Here is a 17,230-nt window from a genome sequence, read left to right as displayed (position 1 = left end):
ATCATTATCATTCTCACAGTATTTTTACTGTGGGATAGTTACTGTCCTTATGCTTCATTTAGGGAATCTAAATGTGACCCACAAGCAGGGTTTTATTACCACCCTTTCAAGCTAAGTTTCGAAACAAGTAATACTATTATTATATAAAAAGAGTAAAAAGTTCGAGCTTGATTGCGTAAATAAACATATTGGACCAGCTAGGGTTAGGGTTTTATTTTTCTTTAAACTATATTGGTATACTATTAGCTTTCATAAACATTGCCCTAATTTGGGAAACTGATGATTATTCACGTGCAATGAATAATTTTTCTCTCTTTTCCCCTTGTATTGTGGTTATGTCACTGATTCTTGTGTGGTTAATTTTAGTCATTTAGTACCATAATTCAAATCGTACCATTTTACGAAATTACATAAGGACATGAAATTGTTTCTTTTTTTAATACTAAAAAATATTTTCGGGTTTGTTTTTGCCTCTCGTTTTTTCTAATTTCATAGAAAGAGCTGAAAAATAAAAGAGAAAGTTATATGTGTAAAGAAAAAGCAAAGGTTGGAAAAGTTTAGAAGCTATATATAACTTTTAGCAAAACTTTTAATATGAAAATAATAAATAAATATATTTCTTGGACAGTTGAATGACTATGACGACTCATTATGACAAAGCCCAATGATAGAATTTATAAAAGTTTATTTGTTTTGTATTGTTGTCTTCGCTTAGTCCACTGTCCAAATAGTTGTTCATTTCAAAATTTCACACAAACAAACACATAATAATTTATATTATAAGGTGTACTGCGTCAGTATGAATTCTGAATGTGTACGAAACGAATACATTCATCCGGATCCCAAAATTGTCCCTATAAACAGTAAACACCAAGATTTTTTAAGTGATAGGTCAGGACAAAGCAAGACAAAATTATAGCTAGCTAGACGAATACGCAGTAATAATTAGAATTAGTAGTCACGAGAGGTGTTTACTGACAAAGAATAAGTTAAAACTAAGAATTATTAGCTTTCCAACATAAGTACACAACTTAAAAAATGAAATATTGTGAGTTACTACTATTTCAGATCATAATTACTTTTACAAAAGTATTTACCAACTCGCATTTGCTGGTTTATAATTTACGTTAATGTATCTTAATCCACCCATTTAAAGTTTTAATATTTTTTTATAAATATGTTGGTAATAACTTTTTACGTAAGAAAAAAAAAAAAAAAAAAAAAAAAAAAAACTTTTTACGTAAGGCCCGAAAGATTTTATTGACTTTTTACCCTTTTCAATAATTTATATCATCGCTAGTATGCCATGCGACAATGGTAGGCCCAAATGATTAAATTTAATGAATCTAGCATTGGCCCATTACTCATTGTTACAGATCCTAGAGTTTTAGTGGACCTAGAGTCCAATCATTTTTTCTTTCTTGAATATATTTCGATAAAAGAATTGGGATTTTGGACTTTTGTTGTAAGAAAAAAAAAAGAAAAGGTATAAGAAACACAAGCTCCTTACAAAAAAACAAGTTGTACTTAGATATTTTTGGTCTCTAACGTCAACTTTAAAGTCAAAGACTTCTGTTCGTGGGCCCAATTATAAGCCCATTAGTCCGATGCGCGCTTTATAATTATTAAGACACCGTTTGGAGAAAAAGTCAACTCCTAGCGCGCTCAACTCAACCGATACAGTTACTTTCCCGCTATATTTATTTGGCGCGAACTAATTAAAAAAGCGTTCTCTGTTTTGTTTGCTATTTCCGACCAACAAAAAAAATCTTTATAACATTCATCTTAGTTTATTTGCTCAGAATAAAGCAAAGCTAGATAGATAACAAAATACATATTGGAATTGAAATAATTGTATTTTTATTTATAAATTTTTCGCTTCGATTATTTTTCTCTTTTTCAACCTCTCACAAGACATCATAAATTCATAATAATAATAATAATGATTATAAAAAAACAAAAAAAAACAAAAATTTAAGAAAGATGTGTATGAGGAGAAGAAGAAGAATCATGAGTCTTAAAACTGAAACAACAAGCTGATACTTCTAAAACCCCATTGGGTGTTTGTGAGCATAAGCCTGAGCCGTCACTCTCTATCATTTCCCCAATCTTCTTCACTCTTTCCTGCAACAGAGTTTAAGGAATAGAAGGAACCACAAAGTTTAAAAACTTGACACTTTGTTTTGTCTCTTGAACACAAACACAGATATAAAGATCTCATCAGCTTTTTTGGGTGTAGGAAAGAAAAGGATTCAAATGGAAACCAGTCTGATTTTTTTAGATTGCAAGACCAAATCAGAATCAAAACATGTTTTGTGGGGGCAGATTGGTTTTTAGACGTGACATGAGTGTGCAGTGAGTGTGAGAGAGAGAAAGAGTCACAAGACACACAGCTAGAGAATAATATAATTTAAAGTGGTCATTGGTCTATACGCTCCACTAGTTTTGGAAGTCAAAGGATTCAGACCCATAAACCAGTTTCTCTCTTCTTCTTTTTTTCACCTTTTGGAAATATAATTACATATGTGTATGCAATAAATAAGTTAGTGCACACACATATACAAAATGATTGTGTCATCTTTAATGATTTCAAACTTGTCCACAACTGGCATTTCCTTGAAATTGAACCACCAAATGCAGCTTTATATGTGTGTTTGATATTAAAAAATAGATTTTTTGGTGGATTGTTAAGTACCTTTTGAAGTAGTGAGAAAAGAGGAGAGAAGGAAGAGTTGTCAAAGTGTACTGTGTGCAGTTCTCCGGAAACAGAAAGTGCCACAGCAGCAGCAACTTCAGAAGGTCTAAACTCCAAAAAGTCAATACCTGCTCACTCGACACAACCACCATTTTAACCCAAAATCATAAAAAGCAAAAGTAACAAAAAAACCCCAAAAAAGCACAAAAACAAAAGTGGTCAAGAAAACAAAACATAAAGAAGAGACCTTTTTCACCTTTGGTTGTGCTGGCTATCACTTGTAGTGATCTAGATATCAATGTGTTGGATGGTTCTTGATCACATTTACTCATCTTTCTCAAGAAATATCTTATGTATGAGCATGGAGTTATTGCTCTTAATCTCCATTTCAATCTGTTCAACACCAAAAGTTCCATTCTTTGCACTGATTTAGCCTCAAACACATATTCAGGATCTCCAACCTGTTTCCAAATGTGATCAAACAGCAATCGATTAACGAGATTATTCGGATTGAAAAGACAATTCAGCGACTTTTTTGGGGGGAAGAGATTTATAGCACCTGAAGATCTATTAACATTGGGACTTCAGTTTCTTCAATTTTGGCTGCCAATGACAAACAAGCCACAGCCAACAACTGCAATATCCAAACTTTGCCACTCTACAAGTAGAATCATAAATCAAGAACCTATAGATGATGAAGAGATAAAAATCAATTTCAATCTACTAGTTAGAGTTAATGTGAACTTACAGGCAAATCATGAACCGATAAGAATCGATCCAAGTAGTTCACTGATAAGCAAAAACACAATGGTCCAAACTGGTGTTCTTCACAAGCCTGTTAGATATAATCAGAACAATCATCATCTATTAGAGATCTAAAATTCTTGAGATTAAAGTGAATCTACTGTCAAATTGAGGTGTGAAAGATCCGAACTTGAGCATCAGATTCACAGATTTAAGACAAAAGCCTCTGATCTATACACATAGTAGCAGCATACTCTTTATGTTCAGATCATTCATCAAAAAGGAATGAGCTTTTTTCACAATTTGAGCTGATAAATTCAAAACCCGAATTTATGAATCAGAAAACAAATTAGAGTTAGAAAACGAGACCTTCCAAATCCAATTGAGGGCTTCTCTTCTTCTAACATTCAAATCCAAATCTCCACTTCTGAGTCTCTTGATGTAATCATCACTTGGCAAATGCTGCTTCTCCTTCTCAACCATCTCTCTGATAATCTCCTCACTCTCCTCCGATTGAAAAAAACCCATCTGAGGAATCGAAATTTCAATCGGAGTTTCATCAACAACTATGCCCTTGTCTTCATCATCATCAACCATCACGTTGGTCTCTGTACATAGAAGACTCAGTTCTAGATTCTCTGCCATTAGTATAACAGAGTGTTCATAAAAATTGATCCTTTTTTTTTTTTGGTATTTCGATCTAAAAGAGAATTGTATCGTTAGGAAAATAGGAGAAGGATTGTCATCTATGAGAGATTGGGGAAGTGAAAAGAAAGATTGGGTCTTTGATTTTTTCTTTATGGCCTCGTGGTGACTGGTGGAAGGGGTTTTTGTTTTGGGGTTGAGGGTAAAAAATTAAAAAAGGAAGTTTTTTTATTAATATATATATATATATATTGAGGAAGTTAAGAAATGTGGTTTTTAGGGTAAGTTGGAAATGTGTGAGAGTCATTTTTGAAGATTTTTAGAATGTGAATTGACTATCATGGTAACAAATGTTCTGTTCATTGGGAAATTTATGGGAATGTGGTAGGAATTTGGAGGTGTGAATTGAAGTGTATATTGGTTTTATTAGTTGTATTCTAATTTTTTTAGATGATGAATCTAGTAAATATCGGTTGGTGGTTTAGAATCGGATTCAGGTTATGCCTTTTTTTTGGTATTAGAATTTCGGTTTTTGTAAACGCAGTTAAAAAAAACTTACATTTCTTTGTATAGGACAAACAATGCTAGAATATTGAAAGATGTGATCACATTATATGTTGTTTTGTATTTCATAAGTTTATTATTTTGTTCTAGTTACAATGAATATATATAGTTTGACTAATGACCAAAAACACTAATGTAATTCATATTTACATGCCATAAATAAAAAGATTTTTTAAATACATTTTTGACTAATATCCATCAATACTCAGTAGTGACATTTTTAACCCAATTGCTCTGGCTTATTTTTTGACCACTGTTTTTGACTCAAGGGTCACTTTGAGGAGCTAAAATCTCATAACACCCTTTCTATCAAAACAAATTCTCAAAACTCCCTCAATGGTAAAAGGACAATATTACCCTTAATGAAGATTGTTTTAGGTTAAATATAATTAAATAAGTAATTGTTCAACGAAAAACACAGTAGCTTAGTGGTTGTGAGCTCCATGTGCACGCGCGCGCGCTCAGGGTTCGAATCCCACTATGCGCGGTACAACTGGTACAACTAGGGTGCAACTGGTACAACTAAGGAATTTATGGTACAACTAGGGGATATATGGTACAACTATACAAGGTGCAACTAGGAGATATATGGTACAACTATTCTTTAAAAATTGTTAGAGGGGTAGTTTCGTCCTTTCGTTAAAAAAAGGGGTAGTGAGATTAAGTGGGGGTAATGCAGAGATGAATTTCTGGTATAGGGACACTAGAGATGAATTCTCTACTTTGAGACACAATAATTTCAATAGCGACATCATTGCATATGCCTTTGAATGAAAAAAGCATACCGTACAAACTTGTATAAGAACTATGTCATATACTAATTCGAGTTTAGAATATCGTCTCTGTTCGTTACTCAATATGGTCTTAATTTGTTTCTCACACATTAATACATGCATTACGGTCTTTCTTTAATATGGTTTTAGTTTACCCAAAGATACTGTCTTGTGTTTTACACCCAACGCATAAGATTAACTATTAAAGGGCTTTAATATATACACATCTATTCTGTTCTCTTGCAAGTGGAGGTCAAGTCTTCGAAGCCAGAACTAGTGCTCTATCACCTCCAACGATTAGTATATATCCAGGTGATTAGTATTTTTCTTTTATCTTTTTGGATAAACTAGTATTTTGTACCACTTGAAAATAAACACTACGCGACGAGTTGCTTGGGAACACCACACAAAGATTCTTGCTTAAAATTACTTTGCAAATGGTCATCGGGCCATTGGTTTTCAACTCCCAACTACTATATTAGTCATGTTATATAGAATGAAACATTAATTCGTTATCATTATAACGAAGTCATATTTTGTAGGAAGAAAATAAATATGAAACTGTAAGAATGGTAGAAAGAATGATTAAATACAGCCTTTCCTTTGTTTTTTTTTTAATCACTACATAGCTTTTTACAATCTAGATTGAACTGTTTTGGAAACTGTAAAATAGTGTTTTTAAGGATAAAAAATTATAACTACGACCGCAAGGATGTTTGAAGATCTGGTTTGATGAATCCTAAAAGATATATAAGAAGAATATCATTTTACCAAGTTGCTTTTTTTTTTTTTTTTTGTTGTTGTTGGTAGTACTAGTAACTAGTAAGTATAGTAGTAACGTGAATTGGCAATCACGTGTGAGCTGCTAAACTTTGATGTTTTTACAGTCTTTTATCTTTTCGGGGTAGAGCGGTGGAGAAGAAACAAAAGTTTTAAGTATCGAAAGTAAAATATGAAGAAGTTTTTCGAATTAAACTATAGAAAGACTCACACTTTATGAATTTTTTTTTTTTTCATGCATGCAAATGCCAGACAAAAGTGGTCCAAGTACACTTTTAATGTTTTGCTTGTTCTGAGATTCTATCTAACTTGTAGTTTCTGCCTCTCTCATAATCTTTTTTTTAGTGTGAATAAATAATTCATGTTTTATGCACGCCTATGGTCAACTTTGTTCGAGTGGCCAGATGGTTCAAATCCGAAGTGTATGGCTTTATTATTGGGTAGGATTTATAATGTAGAAAGGTCGGCTCGGAGAAGAAGGCACACCGATTTGATCAGACACGGGATCATCGTTATTACTAACTTGAACCCTAGATCGATTAATAAAACCTTGGTTTTTGGCGATTAAGATCCGCGTTAATCATTTTTGTGTGTTACGTCCATTGATCGTGTCGTTTTTGGCATTTAGATTGGTGTTAATCATTTTTATGTGTGTTTCGTCATTTCGTTTAAGCGATCGTTTGATCTTAATCGATTAGGGTTCTTTTTATTTTTAATGTGCAAAAATCGATTAGGTTGTAGTTAGTAATTTTAGTGTTTCAACTAACTTATCGTTTGGTCTGGGCGAGTAGTTTCGTTAGTCATTTTTGTATGTTCGTCATTCCTCTACGCTAGCTCACACATCACACACGCGCATCTATGGAGTCTACATTTACACGATCACCCTTAAGTTTTATACATACACATAACACATCTAAACCCACCCCTAATATGATGCATATATACACACGTCACCACTTTTTCAACCACACTAGTATAGGCACACATCTATACATCGTCAAAAAAGAAAAAAACACATGTATGTTACAATCGTTTACATACAGTCCGGTTAACTTCAAAGGCATGCGCATCAAGCAGAAGATGGAAAACTCTGGATACAGCCCTGCTTTGTTTCCTTCACTACCACTCTGCAAAATCAAATTAAGATCAATGTTCATTACAATCTGTTTTCTTAGCTCTTCCGCTTGTCAGCAGTTTTAGCTCTTCCGCTTTGTCAGTACCTTTTACTTTAAAATCCAGAATTCTTTTAAGACAAAACCTAGCTTTCTTTCTTTGCTTTTCACAAAAAAAAATTTAAAACCCATTCTATCTCTTAGACAGAACATACATAAATTCGCTAGTTGATCCCACATCAATGAAGTCAAGACAAAGTCAACATGATATATATAATTGAAAACACACATATATAACTAAAATCAGTTTACTAAACAAACTAAACAGATCATCTAAATGTAATTAACAGATAAATCTCCATAAAACATGTTCCAAGTAATCAAGTCATATCACTACAGTCTACAGGAGATCAGAAAATCGTAATTACGCTCAACTCTTCATCTTCTTCTTACTCACAAACGCTCGAGATCAAGAAAAGTATTCTTTGATTCATCTTTTTGCCATTTAATCTTTGTCTTATTCAAGTATTATCCTTTATCTTAAGAATATTTAAAATGCCATCACGCTCACGCACTTGTCTTCCATTGCTTTTTCAATCATTTACATACTGATCACTATAGAGTATAGACTATAAATTCACATTTCAATATGCCACCATAATCACGGTCTAAATTCCTCTCATTTGTTTTTTGTGTTGCTTCTCCGATCCTTTTTTTTTCCCTTACTACTAGTGGTCTAAAACTAAACCAAACCGTAAACTTTGCCACACATTAAGCGAACACTCAAGTTTTTTTTTTCTGTCTAAAAGATACACGCAGTGTTTCATCAATCTGGAGGAACTCACAATCCAAGCTAAGATTTGGGACAGTGTTATAGTGTTATTCGTCTGAAATATATAAATTTTGAGAAAAAGAAGCAAAGATGAGGGAGGATAAATTAGAAAAAAAAGAAAGAAAAGAAACAGAGTTGGAACAGAGCAGCAGATAACACCAAAGCTGTGCACATAAACTGTCATAAAAGAAACAAACTTTTTTTTTTCGACAAGTTTTACAGAAAAGGGGGGTTTTAGGGTTTGAACTCGATTTTTCGGTTATGGTTGCAGGAACATTACATAACCGTCTTTTCTTCCATTAGGCCCTTCAGGCCTCATCCATCTGCTCCTGAATAAAGCAGTCGATCATTGAGTTTCAAGGTGTTATTATCCGAACAGTCTTATAAGAGTATCAATGATCAACACTATGCTAGTTTCTCATGATGAGATTGAAATATGAAAAGAAAAGTATAGGATAGGACAAACCTGCATATCGGAGGTCCAAAGGGTTAGATTGTCCCTTAGCAACTGCATGATGAGAGTACTGTCTTTGTATGACTCCTCTCCCAATGTGTCCAGCTCAGCAATGGCTTCTTCAAAAGCCTACTCATGTTATGAATAACCAAGAAACAAGTTAGAAATACAATGATCAGATATATATCTTCATAGTCTTATTGTATATGAGGATGTTCCGGATTCAACATGCACTCAATGATCAGATTCTACACAATCCCGAATGCATAATGTATGAGAGAGATCTTGTGGTTCTAAAAGCCTTTGTCATTCTAAGAGATTCTACTGACAAAAGGAATAATTAGGTTAATGTGAAGAAGCGTATGGTAAAAAAAAAGGTCTATAAAAAAGAGGACTTTGCAGAATGTTTTTTCTTTTAAAATCTCTCTTGTTTAATTAAAAAGAAGTGGGTCCGTTCACAAAGGAAGAAAGAGTTACTTTTTATAAACAACATACATCAAAACTCAATTCAAATCAATCCAACACAATGAATGCAAGATGGGGCCAATAGGGGGGAATAGTAAAACAAGTGGTCTCACTCAAAAAACATCAAGCAAGAAAAAACAGAGAAAAAACTCTCCCAAACCCAACTTAAAACAATGATTAATCTTTAGAACCAAACAGAGAAACTGCAAACTCTTTCTCCTATAAAAAAAAACCAACAAGCAGTATTAGAGGAAAGAAGAAAGAGTACCTGTTTGGCCATGCTACAAGCTTTCTCAGAAGAGTTGAGAATCTCGTAGTAAAACACTGAGAAATTCAGAGCCAGACCCAGCCTGATCGGATGTGTAGGTGCTAGATCAGCAATTGCAACATCCTTCAAAACACAAAAAAACACACATGAATGAGCAAAAATACATATTTTCACAACAATTATATGTCTAGACAGTCTTATAATAGCACAACAAGCATCAAAGAATGAAACTTTTTCCATTGAAGCAATTGAAAAATTGTTAAAGTTGACTACTTTAAGCGATTTGATCAAATTACCAATAACTGATTAACAGATTAGCTAATTGACGTAATCTACAAAATAGGGTTTTTTTTTTTTTTTTTTGGGTACAGAGTAGAAACCAAAACAGGATCGATTCATAAAACCCTAAGTCTAAGGATTAAAGAAATAAAAAAAAGTACCTGAGCAGCTTTGTAAGCGATCATAGTATCTTCAGCAGCAGTCTTCCTCTCATCACCAGATTTGAACTCAGCGAGATAACGATGGTAATCACCTTTCATCTTGAGGTAAAAGACCTTAGACTCACTAGTAGTAGCAGAAGGAACAAGATGCGAATCAAGCAACCTAAGGATTCCTGAACAGATCGTAGAAAGCTCAGTCTCAACCTTAGATCTGTAATCCTTAACGAGCGACACGTGTTCTTCGTTCTTCCTACTCTCTTCCTTCTGCTCGATCGAAGACACAATTCTCCATGCGGCACGGAGAGATCCAATCACGTTCTTGTAAGCAACAGAGAGAAGGTTCCTCTCTTCAACGGTTAGTTCACCGGCTGGTGTCGCTCCACTTACGAGCTGTTCCATGAACTGAACCATCTCTTCGTAACGCTCGGCTTGTTCGGCAAGCTTCGCCATGTATACGTATTGATCTCTGCTTAACGTTGTCGCCATTAGAGATGAAGAAGAAAGATCTCAGATTCTTTTTTTTTTTTTTTTTGGTCTTTCGATTTCACCGGAAAAAAATTTTGAAATCGGAGGAAATTTTTGGAAGACAGAAGAAGAAAAGAAGAATAAAAAAGGTCTCAAAGCTGCTGAGTCATAATGAGCTGTAAAAGGGTAATACTCTCCTACTCGCGCGTGAGTTGCAATATCTGTTGAAACGGCGCCGTTGTTTGGAGCTAGGGTTAAGGGCGTGAAGAGTGGGAGGCGCGTGGCTAGGGTTTTGTGTTTTGATAAGAGCAAGTGAGAGTGTATGGACGATAATGCGTCAGCTTCTTCCAACTATGTAGTTGACACTGTTGTTCAAAAGTCAATTGTTGTTTGTAATATGGGCTTTTTGAAAATGGGCCTTGTGAAGCCTGTTAAAAGGTAAAAATTTGTATATACCTTGCTGGCTAAGCATATGCGTGTTTTCGGCGTGACCTGGATACAACTAATGCGGTCGGAGAAAAGACATATGAAGACAAGAGAAAGGTTCTTCAAGTTTGTCTACAATTCTTTCGGTTGATTATTTAATTGTTAGATTAATTTGGTTCCATTTTCCAATATCATTAAACACCGGATCAAAATGTATTTGTGGGTTTGATTTTGATTCATTGTGTTTCAATTAAATGAGAGAATTGATGAAATTTATATGCTCCATTACTTCTCTATTAGTCAAATGAGATCTCTATTAGGCAGGAAAAAGAGAGTTGGTTAATCAAATTGCGACCACATCATTAGAACGAAATCTAAAGAAATCGATTACCTATCTTTTTTTAATAGTACTATTGTAATAAGTTGTTTAGACCATTGTGTTAATAAGAAAGATGGAATTTATTCATTAATTTATACTGTGACAAAAAATATTGGAAAATGAAACTAAAAATAAATAAAATATAGGAGTAGTGAGTGCATTGGTGTTTATGGAAAAAGGGCGTGAACTGTATCCAGTTGCCACGTCAGATTTACTACCAAGAGCGTATTAAAGTCTCCGTCACCGTTATCTGATAAAAAGATAAAAAGATAAAAGAAAAAAAAATAGAAGAAGAGAGAATAAATCTTCATCTGATCTTCATGTTTATTTGCCAAATCCACCATTCGTGAATTCGAGTCCAATGATCGTCGTCACTACCGGAATTTTCCCTCCGCCGTAGTCACTTTTGAAGAAGAAGAAGGAAAAAAAAAAGTTTAAGAGTTGGTTCTACTGGAGTTTTTTTTTTTTTTTTTTTTTTTTTTTTTTTCTGGTTTCACACTTGTTGACTCCTTCCTTCACTGGCAAAGAAGAAAAAAAACAACTCTCGGAAGAGTCTTCTTCTTTGGGAAGAGTGTAAGTAAGCTAATGCATTACTAATTCTTTTCCCGATTTGACGAGTAGATCGGTTCTTCAATTTTCGTGAGGTTTCCGTTCACGATTTCTCTTTACTTTTCATGTGGATTTCGTGGAAGTGCTAAAAGTAATTCTCATTTATTTTTTTCCTTCTTCTTCTTCTTCTTCTTCTTCTCTTTGGCCGTTTCACTACTACAATTTCGTTTTTGTATCCTTCGATCCGTTTTGATTTCGTTTCCAGTTGCTATGTTTTAGGGATTTCGGTATTGAACTGAGAGATTTGATTGTTGAATGTGAATGTGAACTATCTGCGTTTTGATGATTTCTTCTCAACTTCTTAGGTTTAAAGGTAAGAAGGAGCGATGTTCAAGGAAGCTGTCTTAAGAAGCTTAGGAGAGGTTTGTACTATTTTGTTTCTTCTCAATTCTACAGTTTCTATGTTGTTTTTTTTTTTTGATTTTGCTGTTAACTATTACTTGTTTTGATTTGAGATGGTTATAGGATGTTGTTGGTTCGAGGTGGACGATTGGTAATCGGAAACTGGATGCTAAGTCTGCTGCCAATACCAATTCTGGTTATGCTTTTGCAACTAAACCCGCTAGAGGTAATAATAACAACTATGGTGGATCAAGTTCAGATGAAGAGACATTCGAGAGTCAACACTCACCTCAACGTTCTCCTCAAGATTATAAAATTCATGTTGGTTATAATAATAATATGGCAGCTCAAAATGGACTTGGACGTAATGGTGCGAAGGTCTTTGGTGCTGATGAGTTATCAGACTCAGCTACAAGCACTGAAGTTTCATATGTACTTGCTTTTTTCCCCTCCCTTCTCTTTTGTTTTCTTTTAAAACCTTACTGTTTTGTTCTCTGATTTGATTATAACTTTTACAGGAAGCAGAAGCTTGTGGTGTGCGGAACAATGTATCTTCCCATAATGAATGTGAAAGAAGAAGTGTTGAGGCTGGAACTTCAGGAAGGACCCAGAACGGGACAATCACTTCAACCGGTTCATTGCCTCGTTTCCCCACCTTTCATGCCAGGTTTAGTTTCTTATCTGATTTATATATTTTCTTGTCTTGTTTCTTTTCTCCCTCTGTCATTTCCTTCATTTTTTGTGTGGTTTGTATGCAGTGAGCAAGGTCCATGGTCTGCCATGATTGCCTATGAAGCCTGTGTGCGGCTATGTCTTCATTCATGGTCAACAGATGGTGTCAGCGAAGCTTCTTACTTCCTGAACAATGAATGCAAGACAATGAGGAATGCATTTAGTTTGCAGAGGTTTTTTCTTCAATCTGAAGAAGAGTTACTGGGAAAGGGACCTTCTGAGTTGGTTACCGAGACATCTGCTCCAAAATCTAAGAAGACTATTGGAAAAATTAGACTCCAAGGTAATAGACATTTGTATCTTCTTTTCCTCACACTGCATTTGACCACTTGTAGAAATTTCAGTTGTGCTTACAAGAGTATGGTTTGTACAGTTCGTAGAATCAAAATGGGATTAGATCCGCCACCTGGCTGTAACATTGCAACACTAACGCTCTCCAAGGAAAAGCTCGATGTTGTTCGTCACCATATTGAGGAACTGAATTCGACTTTATCTTCTGGCTGGAAAGCAGCGAAGAAAGTTCATGTCACTCCCCAAGTTCCTCTTAATGGTTCAGTTTCGCGTCAAAGTTTGGCTTACCTACAGGCTGCTGCTCGCTACCTTAAGCAGGTTTCAAAGGCCGTTAAAAACGAAATTGTTACATCTCACACTGGACCGCAAACTTATGAAGCAGTACAAGGTATTGCATCATACTTTGGACATAACTCATTGGTCTTATACTGGTCATCAATATCTGATTCTTTCCTGTTTCAGAAACATATTCATGTTCATTGAGGTTAAAGAGCTCTGCTGAAGAGGATCAAATTAAGACGCAACCTGGATCTGGCGAGACGTTCATTTTGTATGTGCCCTTGTTTACTCCCGTGATCTTTTTACTGATCATTCTTTCTACTTCTTTTAGGTGATCTTAATATTCTTTTGTTTTCTTGTAGCTTACCAGATAGTCTTGGTGATGATTTGATTACTGAAGTTCGAGATTCGAAGGGGCAACTTCTTGGCCGTGTCGTTGCTCAGCTAGCAGCTATAGCTGATGATCCGGTAAGATTCTCTTGCTGTGTCTCACATGCATTATGTTTTCATATTACTGATTCCGTTAAGACAATGAAGCTGAAGATCTTATAATTCTTCTTTTCTTTCTGAAGCAGAGTGACAAACTGCGATGGTTGCCAATATATCATGAACCGGAGCATGAACTAATAGGGAGAATCCAACTTCAGTTTAGTTACTCAAGTAGTTTAGATGAAAAAACCAAGTGTGGGTTAGTGGCAGAAACTTCAGCGTATGATCTTGTCCTAGAGGTGGCTATGAAAGAGGAACGATTTCAGCGAAGAAATTTATTGTTTAAGGGACCGTGGCATTGGATGATTACTCGATTTGCATCCTATTACGGCGTTTCAGATGCATACACTAGATTAAGGTAATCCTTGAGTGACTAAGAATGGTGTGTCTTAAAATTCATTTTGTGGTTATTAAGCAATGTTTTGTGAGAACTTGCAGATATCTTTCTTATGTCATGGATGTCGCATCGCCTACCAAGGATTGTCTTGATCTGATTTATGATTTTCTATTCCCTATTATAATGAAAAGCAACTACAAGGCTGTATTGAGTCATCAAGAGGTGGGTTAGCTAAGCTTTGATTATTAAATTGTTTCTTCAGTCAGTATTCAAGTAGCTTACTTCAACTTTTGATCCTTTTGGTCAGAATCGATTACTTGGGGAAATTGACGAACAAATTCAACAGATTCTCGCTTCAGCATTTGAGAATTATAAATCACTTGATGAACTGTCTTTCTCCGGGATGAAAGATGTTTTTGAGTCTGCTACGGGGACTCCAGCACCTGCTATAGAGTCAGCTGTCAAGCTCTATGGTCTTCGCAATGATGTATTAACCCCCGAGGCACAGTTGAAACTCTGCAGATATTTTCAGGTAATAATCAAACTTTTTATCTGTTTCAGAACTATGTTTTCTTAAGTTGTATATGTGATTCATCACCTACGGACACCACTTCAGGCTGCTTCAAAGAAGAGGTCAAGAAGACATTTATTGGAAACAAATGATTTACTTAACAACCGTAGTGAAGGTGCACCAGTTGATCCCATGGCGCTTCCAGCTTCTTATCAAAAGATGAGGTCTCTGATCTTGAGCCTTAAAAATGAAATATCCACTGATATAGCGATCCATGACTGCAACGTGCTCCCAAGGTTTGTTTTAAACTAAGTCAAAGATATGCAGCATATATGTTAACATACCGGTTTGCTTCTCATTTTATCTTTCTAATGATTTCTCTCTGTTAACTTTTGAACAGCTTTATAGACCTTCCAAATCATTCAGCGGCAATATATAGTGTTGATCTCTGCAATAGGCTCCGGGAATTTCTTCTTGTATGGCCTCCTCCTGGACCATCACCTGCGGTTGTTGACCTAGTTATAACAACCGCAGACTTTCAGAGAGATATCTCTAGCTGGAACATAAAGTAAGTTCACTAACTAAGTTTTAACTTATACATTCCTATAGGCACCTAAATATATTGTTTGTCTTGCAGTCCTATTAAAGGTGGCGTTAATGCCAAGGAGCTTTTCTATTCATATATCACAACCTGGATTGAAGAGAAACGACGAGTTTTATATGAACTCTGCAAGCTAGAGACGGTACGTATCATGCAAATGAGTTCTTCCAAGTTTGATCATAAACTGTAGAACTTAGAACATTCTAAGTACATTCTATCTGCTTTTCACTTTTCAGTCAAAAGCATGTGGCGAGATTCCGGGATTGACTTCTCCTTTTGTCGATGAGATGTATGAGAGACTCAATGGGACACTTGATGAATACGATATCATCATTAGGCGGTGGCCAGAATACGCAATATCCTTGGAGAAAGTAAGTCAAAGACTTCTTTTAAGTCCAATCACTTGTTGTGTTGTTGTTTAAATGGATCATAATTTAAGTGTTACTGTTGTTCCATGAAAAAAGGTTGTAGCAGACTCAGAAAAGGCAATAGTTGAAGCCATGGAGAAACAATTTGCTGAGATTTTATCTCCGTTAAAGGAAAGTAAAATATTTGGCCTAAAAATTGTCCAGAAACTCACCAAAGGCACGCCTAATCCTTATTCTGTTCCAAAAGAGGTAAGTTGCTTATTGTAATTTTGCTAGTTTTTTTTTCTGGTTGTAAGAGGAGAAGACATTGACGTCATTTTGGTAAAATTTTCAGCTTGGAGTTCTTCTCAACTCAATGAAAAGAGTGCTTGACATTTTACGCCCGAGTATAGAGAACCGATTCAAATTGTGGAATTCATATATCCCTGATGGAGAAAACAGAGTCTTGGGGGAGCGGTTAAGTGAGGTGACAGTTTTGTTAAGAGCCAAATTCAGAAGTTATATGCAAGCGCTTGTAGAGAAACTCGCAGAGAATGTATGTACTCTCTCTAATTATCTTCCAAAAATTCGATTTTCTTCTGCGTTTTGTTCTCAGAGCCAGCTTTTGTTAAAATCAATTTCTTGATTTTGTTTATGTTAACAGACGAGGATACAAAGTCAGATGAAGCTAAAGACAATCATCCACGACTTAAGGGAAACCACAGCAGAACCGGATGTTAGAAACCGAATGACGGCATTGAAGGATTTGCTAGACAAAACTATCGATCATCTACACGGTGTTTTCTTACCCGATGTGTTTGTGACAATCTGCAGAGGAATCTGGGACCGAATGGGACAGGTTAGAGACATCGTTACATTTCATTACACTGGTTCTTTTTCTCTTCTGCAATTACCTTCAATGTTCTGTTCTTTCTTTTGTTTTCCAGGATGTGCTTCGTCTTTTGGAAGATAGGAAAGATAATGTGACTTGGCACAAAGGACCGAGAATCGCAGTTTCTGTAAGTGTTGTTTTGAAACCTTTTCATTGTTGTTGTTGTTGCCATGTTTTCTGATGAAATTGGTTGATACGTTTAGGTGTTAGATGAAATATTTGCGACACAAATGCAAAGCTTGCTTGGAAACGCATTGAAGCCGGAGCACTTGGAGCCACCAAGATCAATGATGGAACTCAGGTCGATGCTATGCAAAGATTCTACGGATTACAGAGAAGGAGGTTACAACTACTAGTACCAGACATTGAAAGCCGGTGAAGAATCTGGTTCTTTTTGTTTTACTGTGTTTGGTTCATTGGTATGGTATGGTATGGAGAAGTTTTGGGCATTGCCTAGCATATGTAGTTAAAAAAAGAAAGAGGGGGTAAACAATGATTGTAACTGTACTGTATGTAGTAAAAAGTTGAGAAGAAAAGAAGAGACTCGCATTTTGTAACAACGGACCGAGTTTAGTGGTGCAAATCGTTGACTCTGGTTAAAAGACAGATGAGAGACGGTTAGAAAAGGCGCGTGTTAACTAACGTCTGTCTAAGTTGGGCACTAAAAGATACAGTAAAAAAGAAAAGCAAAATGTCGACAGACAGATTCGAACCCTGGAAATCACACTCACTAACCACTCGACCAGAGCGAGGAGTTG

At 35.5% G+C, this 17,230-nt stretch overlaps 3 protein-coding genes across 12 annotated transcripts; 1 reads left to right on the top strand and 2 right to left on the bottom strand.

The window, feature by feature from the left end:
- Positions 1-1,843: 1,843 nt before the first annotated feature.
- LOC104743756 (cyclin-D4-1) lies at positions 1,844-4,260 on the bottom strand. 2 transcript variants are annotated; one of them, XM_087492707.1, is made up of 6 exons: positions 3,809-4,260; positions 3,444-3,530; positions 3,255-3,353; positions 2,943-3,156; positions 2,696-2,823; positions 1,844-2,124 (listed from the first exon to the last, which is right to left on the bottom strand). In XM_087492707.1, exons 1-6 carry the CDS (start codon positions 4,082-4,084, stop codon positions 1,975-1,977), a joined length of 954 nt encoding a protein of 317 aa, XP_087348833.1. In that variant the 5' UTR covers positions 4,085-4,260; the 3' UTR covers positions 1,844-1,974. The 2 variants fall into 2 exon arrangements, with proteins under 2 accessions (XP_087348833.1, XP_010463118.1); XM_010464816.3 differs by having other exon boundaries at positions 2,952-3,156; positions 3,809-4,258.
- A 3,927-nt stretch (positions 4,261-8,187) lies between these two features.
- On the bottom strand, positions 8,188-10,565 carry LOC104743737 (14-3-3-like protein G-BOX factor 14 kappa). Of its 2 annotated transcripts, none has more exons than XM_010464793.3 (4): positions 9,773-10,565; positions 9,333-9,455; positions 8,612-8,728; positions 8,188-8,474 (listed from the first exon to the last, which is right to left on the bottom strand). In XM_010464793.3, the coding sequence occupies exons 1-4, from the start codon at positions 10,256-10,258 to the stop codon at positions 8,454-8,456; spliced, it is 747 nt and encodes a 248-aa protein (XP_010463095.1). In that variant the 5' UTR covers positions 10,259-10,565; the 3' UTR covers positions 8,188-8,453. The 2 variants fall into 2 exon arrangements, with proteins under 2 accessions (XP_010463095.1, XP_010463102.1); XM_010464800.3 differs by having other exon boundaries at positions 8,188-8,468; positions 9,773-10,397.
- Positions 10,566-11,298: 733 nt separating this feature from the next.
- LOC104743712 (uncharacterized) lies at positions 11,299-17,032 on the top strand. Of its 8 annotated transcripts, none has more exons than XM_010464778.3 (21): positions 11,299-11,615; positions 11,957-12,013; positions 12,117-12,219; positions 12,340-12,425; positions 12,512-12,660; positions 12,752-13,008; positions 13,099-13,404; positions 13,479-13,566; positions 13,658-13,763; positions 13,871-14,142; positions 14,223-14,343; positions 14,429-14,653; positions 14,738-14,928; positions 15,033-15,200; positions 15,270-15,375; positions 15,470-15,604; positions 15,698-15,850; positions 15,936-16,136; positions 16,245-16,439; positions 16,528-16,599; positions 16,676-17,032. In XM_010464778.3, exons 2-21 carry the CDS (start codon positions 11,978-11,980, stop codon positions 16,826-16,828), a joined length of 3,123 nt encoding a protein of 1,040 aa, XP_010463080.2. In that variant the 5' UTR covers positions 11,299-11,615; positions 11,957-11,977; the 3' UTR covers positions 16,829-17,032. The 8 variants fall into 8 exon arrangements, with proteins under 8 accessions (XP_010463080.2, XP_010463075.2, XP_010463069.2 ...); XM_010464773.3 differs by having other exon boundaries at positions 13,868-14,142; XM_087492692.1 differs by having other exon boundaries at positions 11,499-11,742.
- The last annotated feature ends 198 nt before the right edge of the window (positions 17,033-17,230 follow it).

The sequence above is a fragment of the Camelina sativa genome, chromosome 2 (assembly GCF_030686135.1).
Source record: "Camelina sativa cultivar CO46 ecotype springtype chromosome 2, ASM3068613v1".
Classification (NCBI taxonomy): Eukaryota; Viridiplantae; Streptophyta; class Magnoliopsida; order Brassicales; family Brassicaceae; genus Camelina; species Camelina sativa.
The sequence above is the reverse complement of the archived record's forward strand: the minus strand, read 5'-3'. Positions and strand labels throughout refer to the sequence as shown.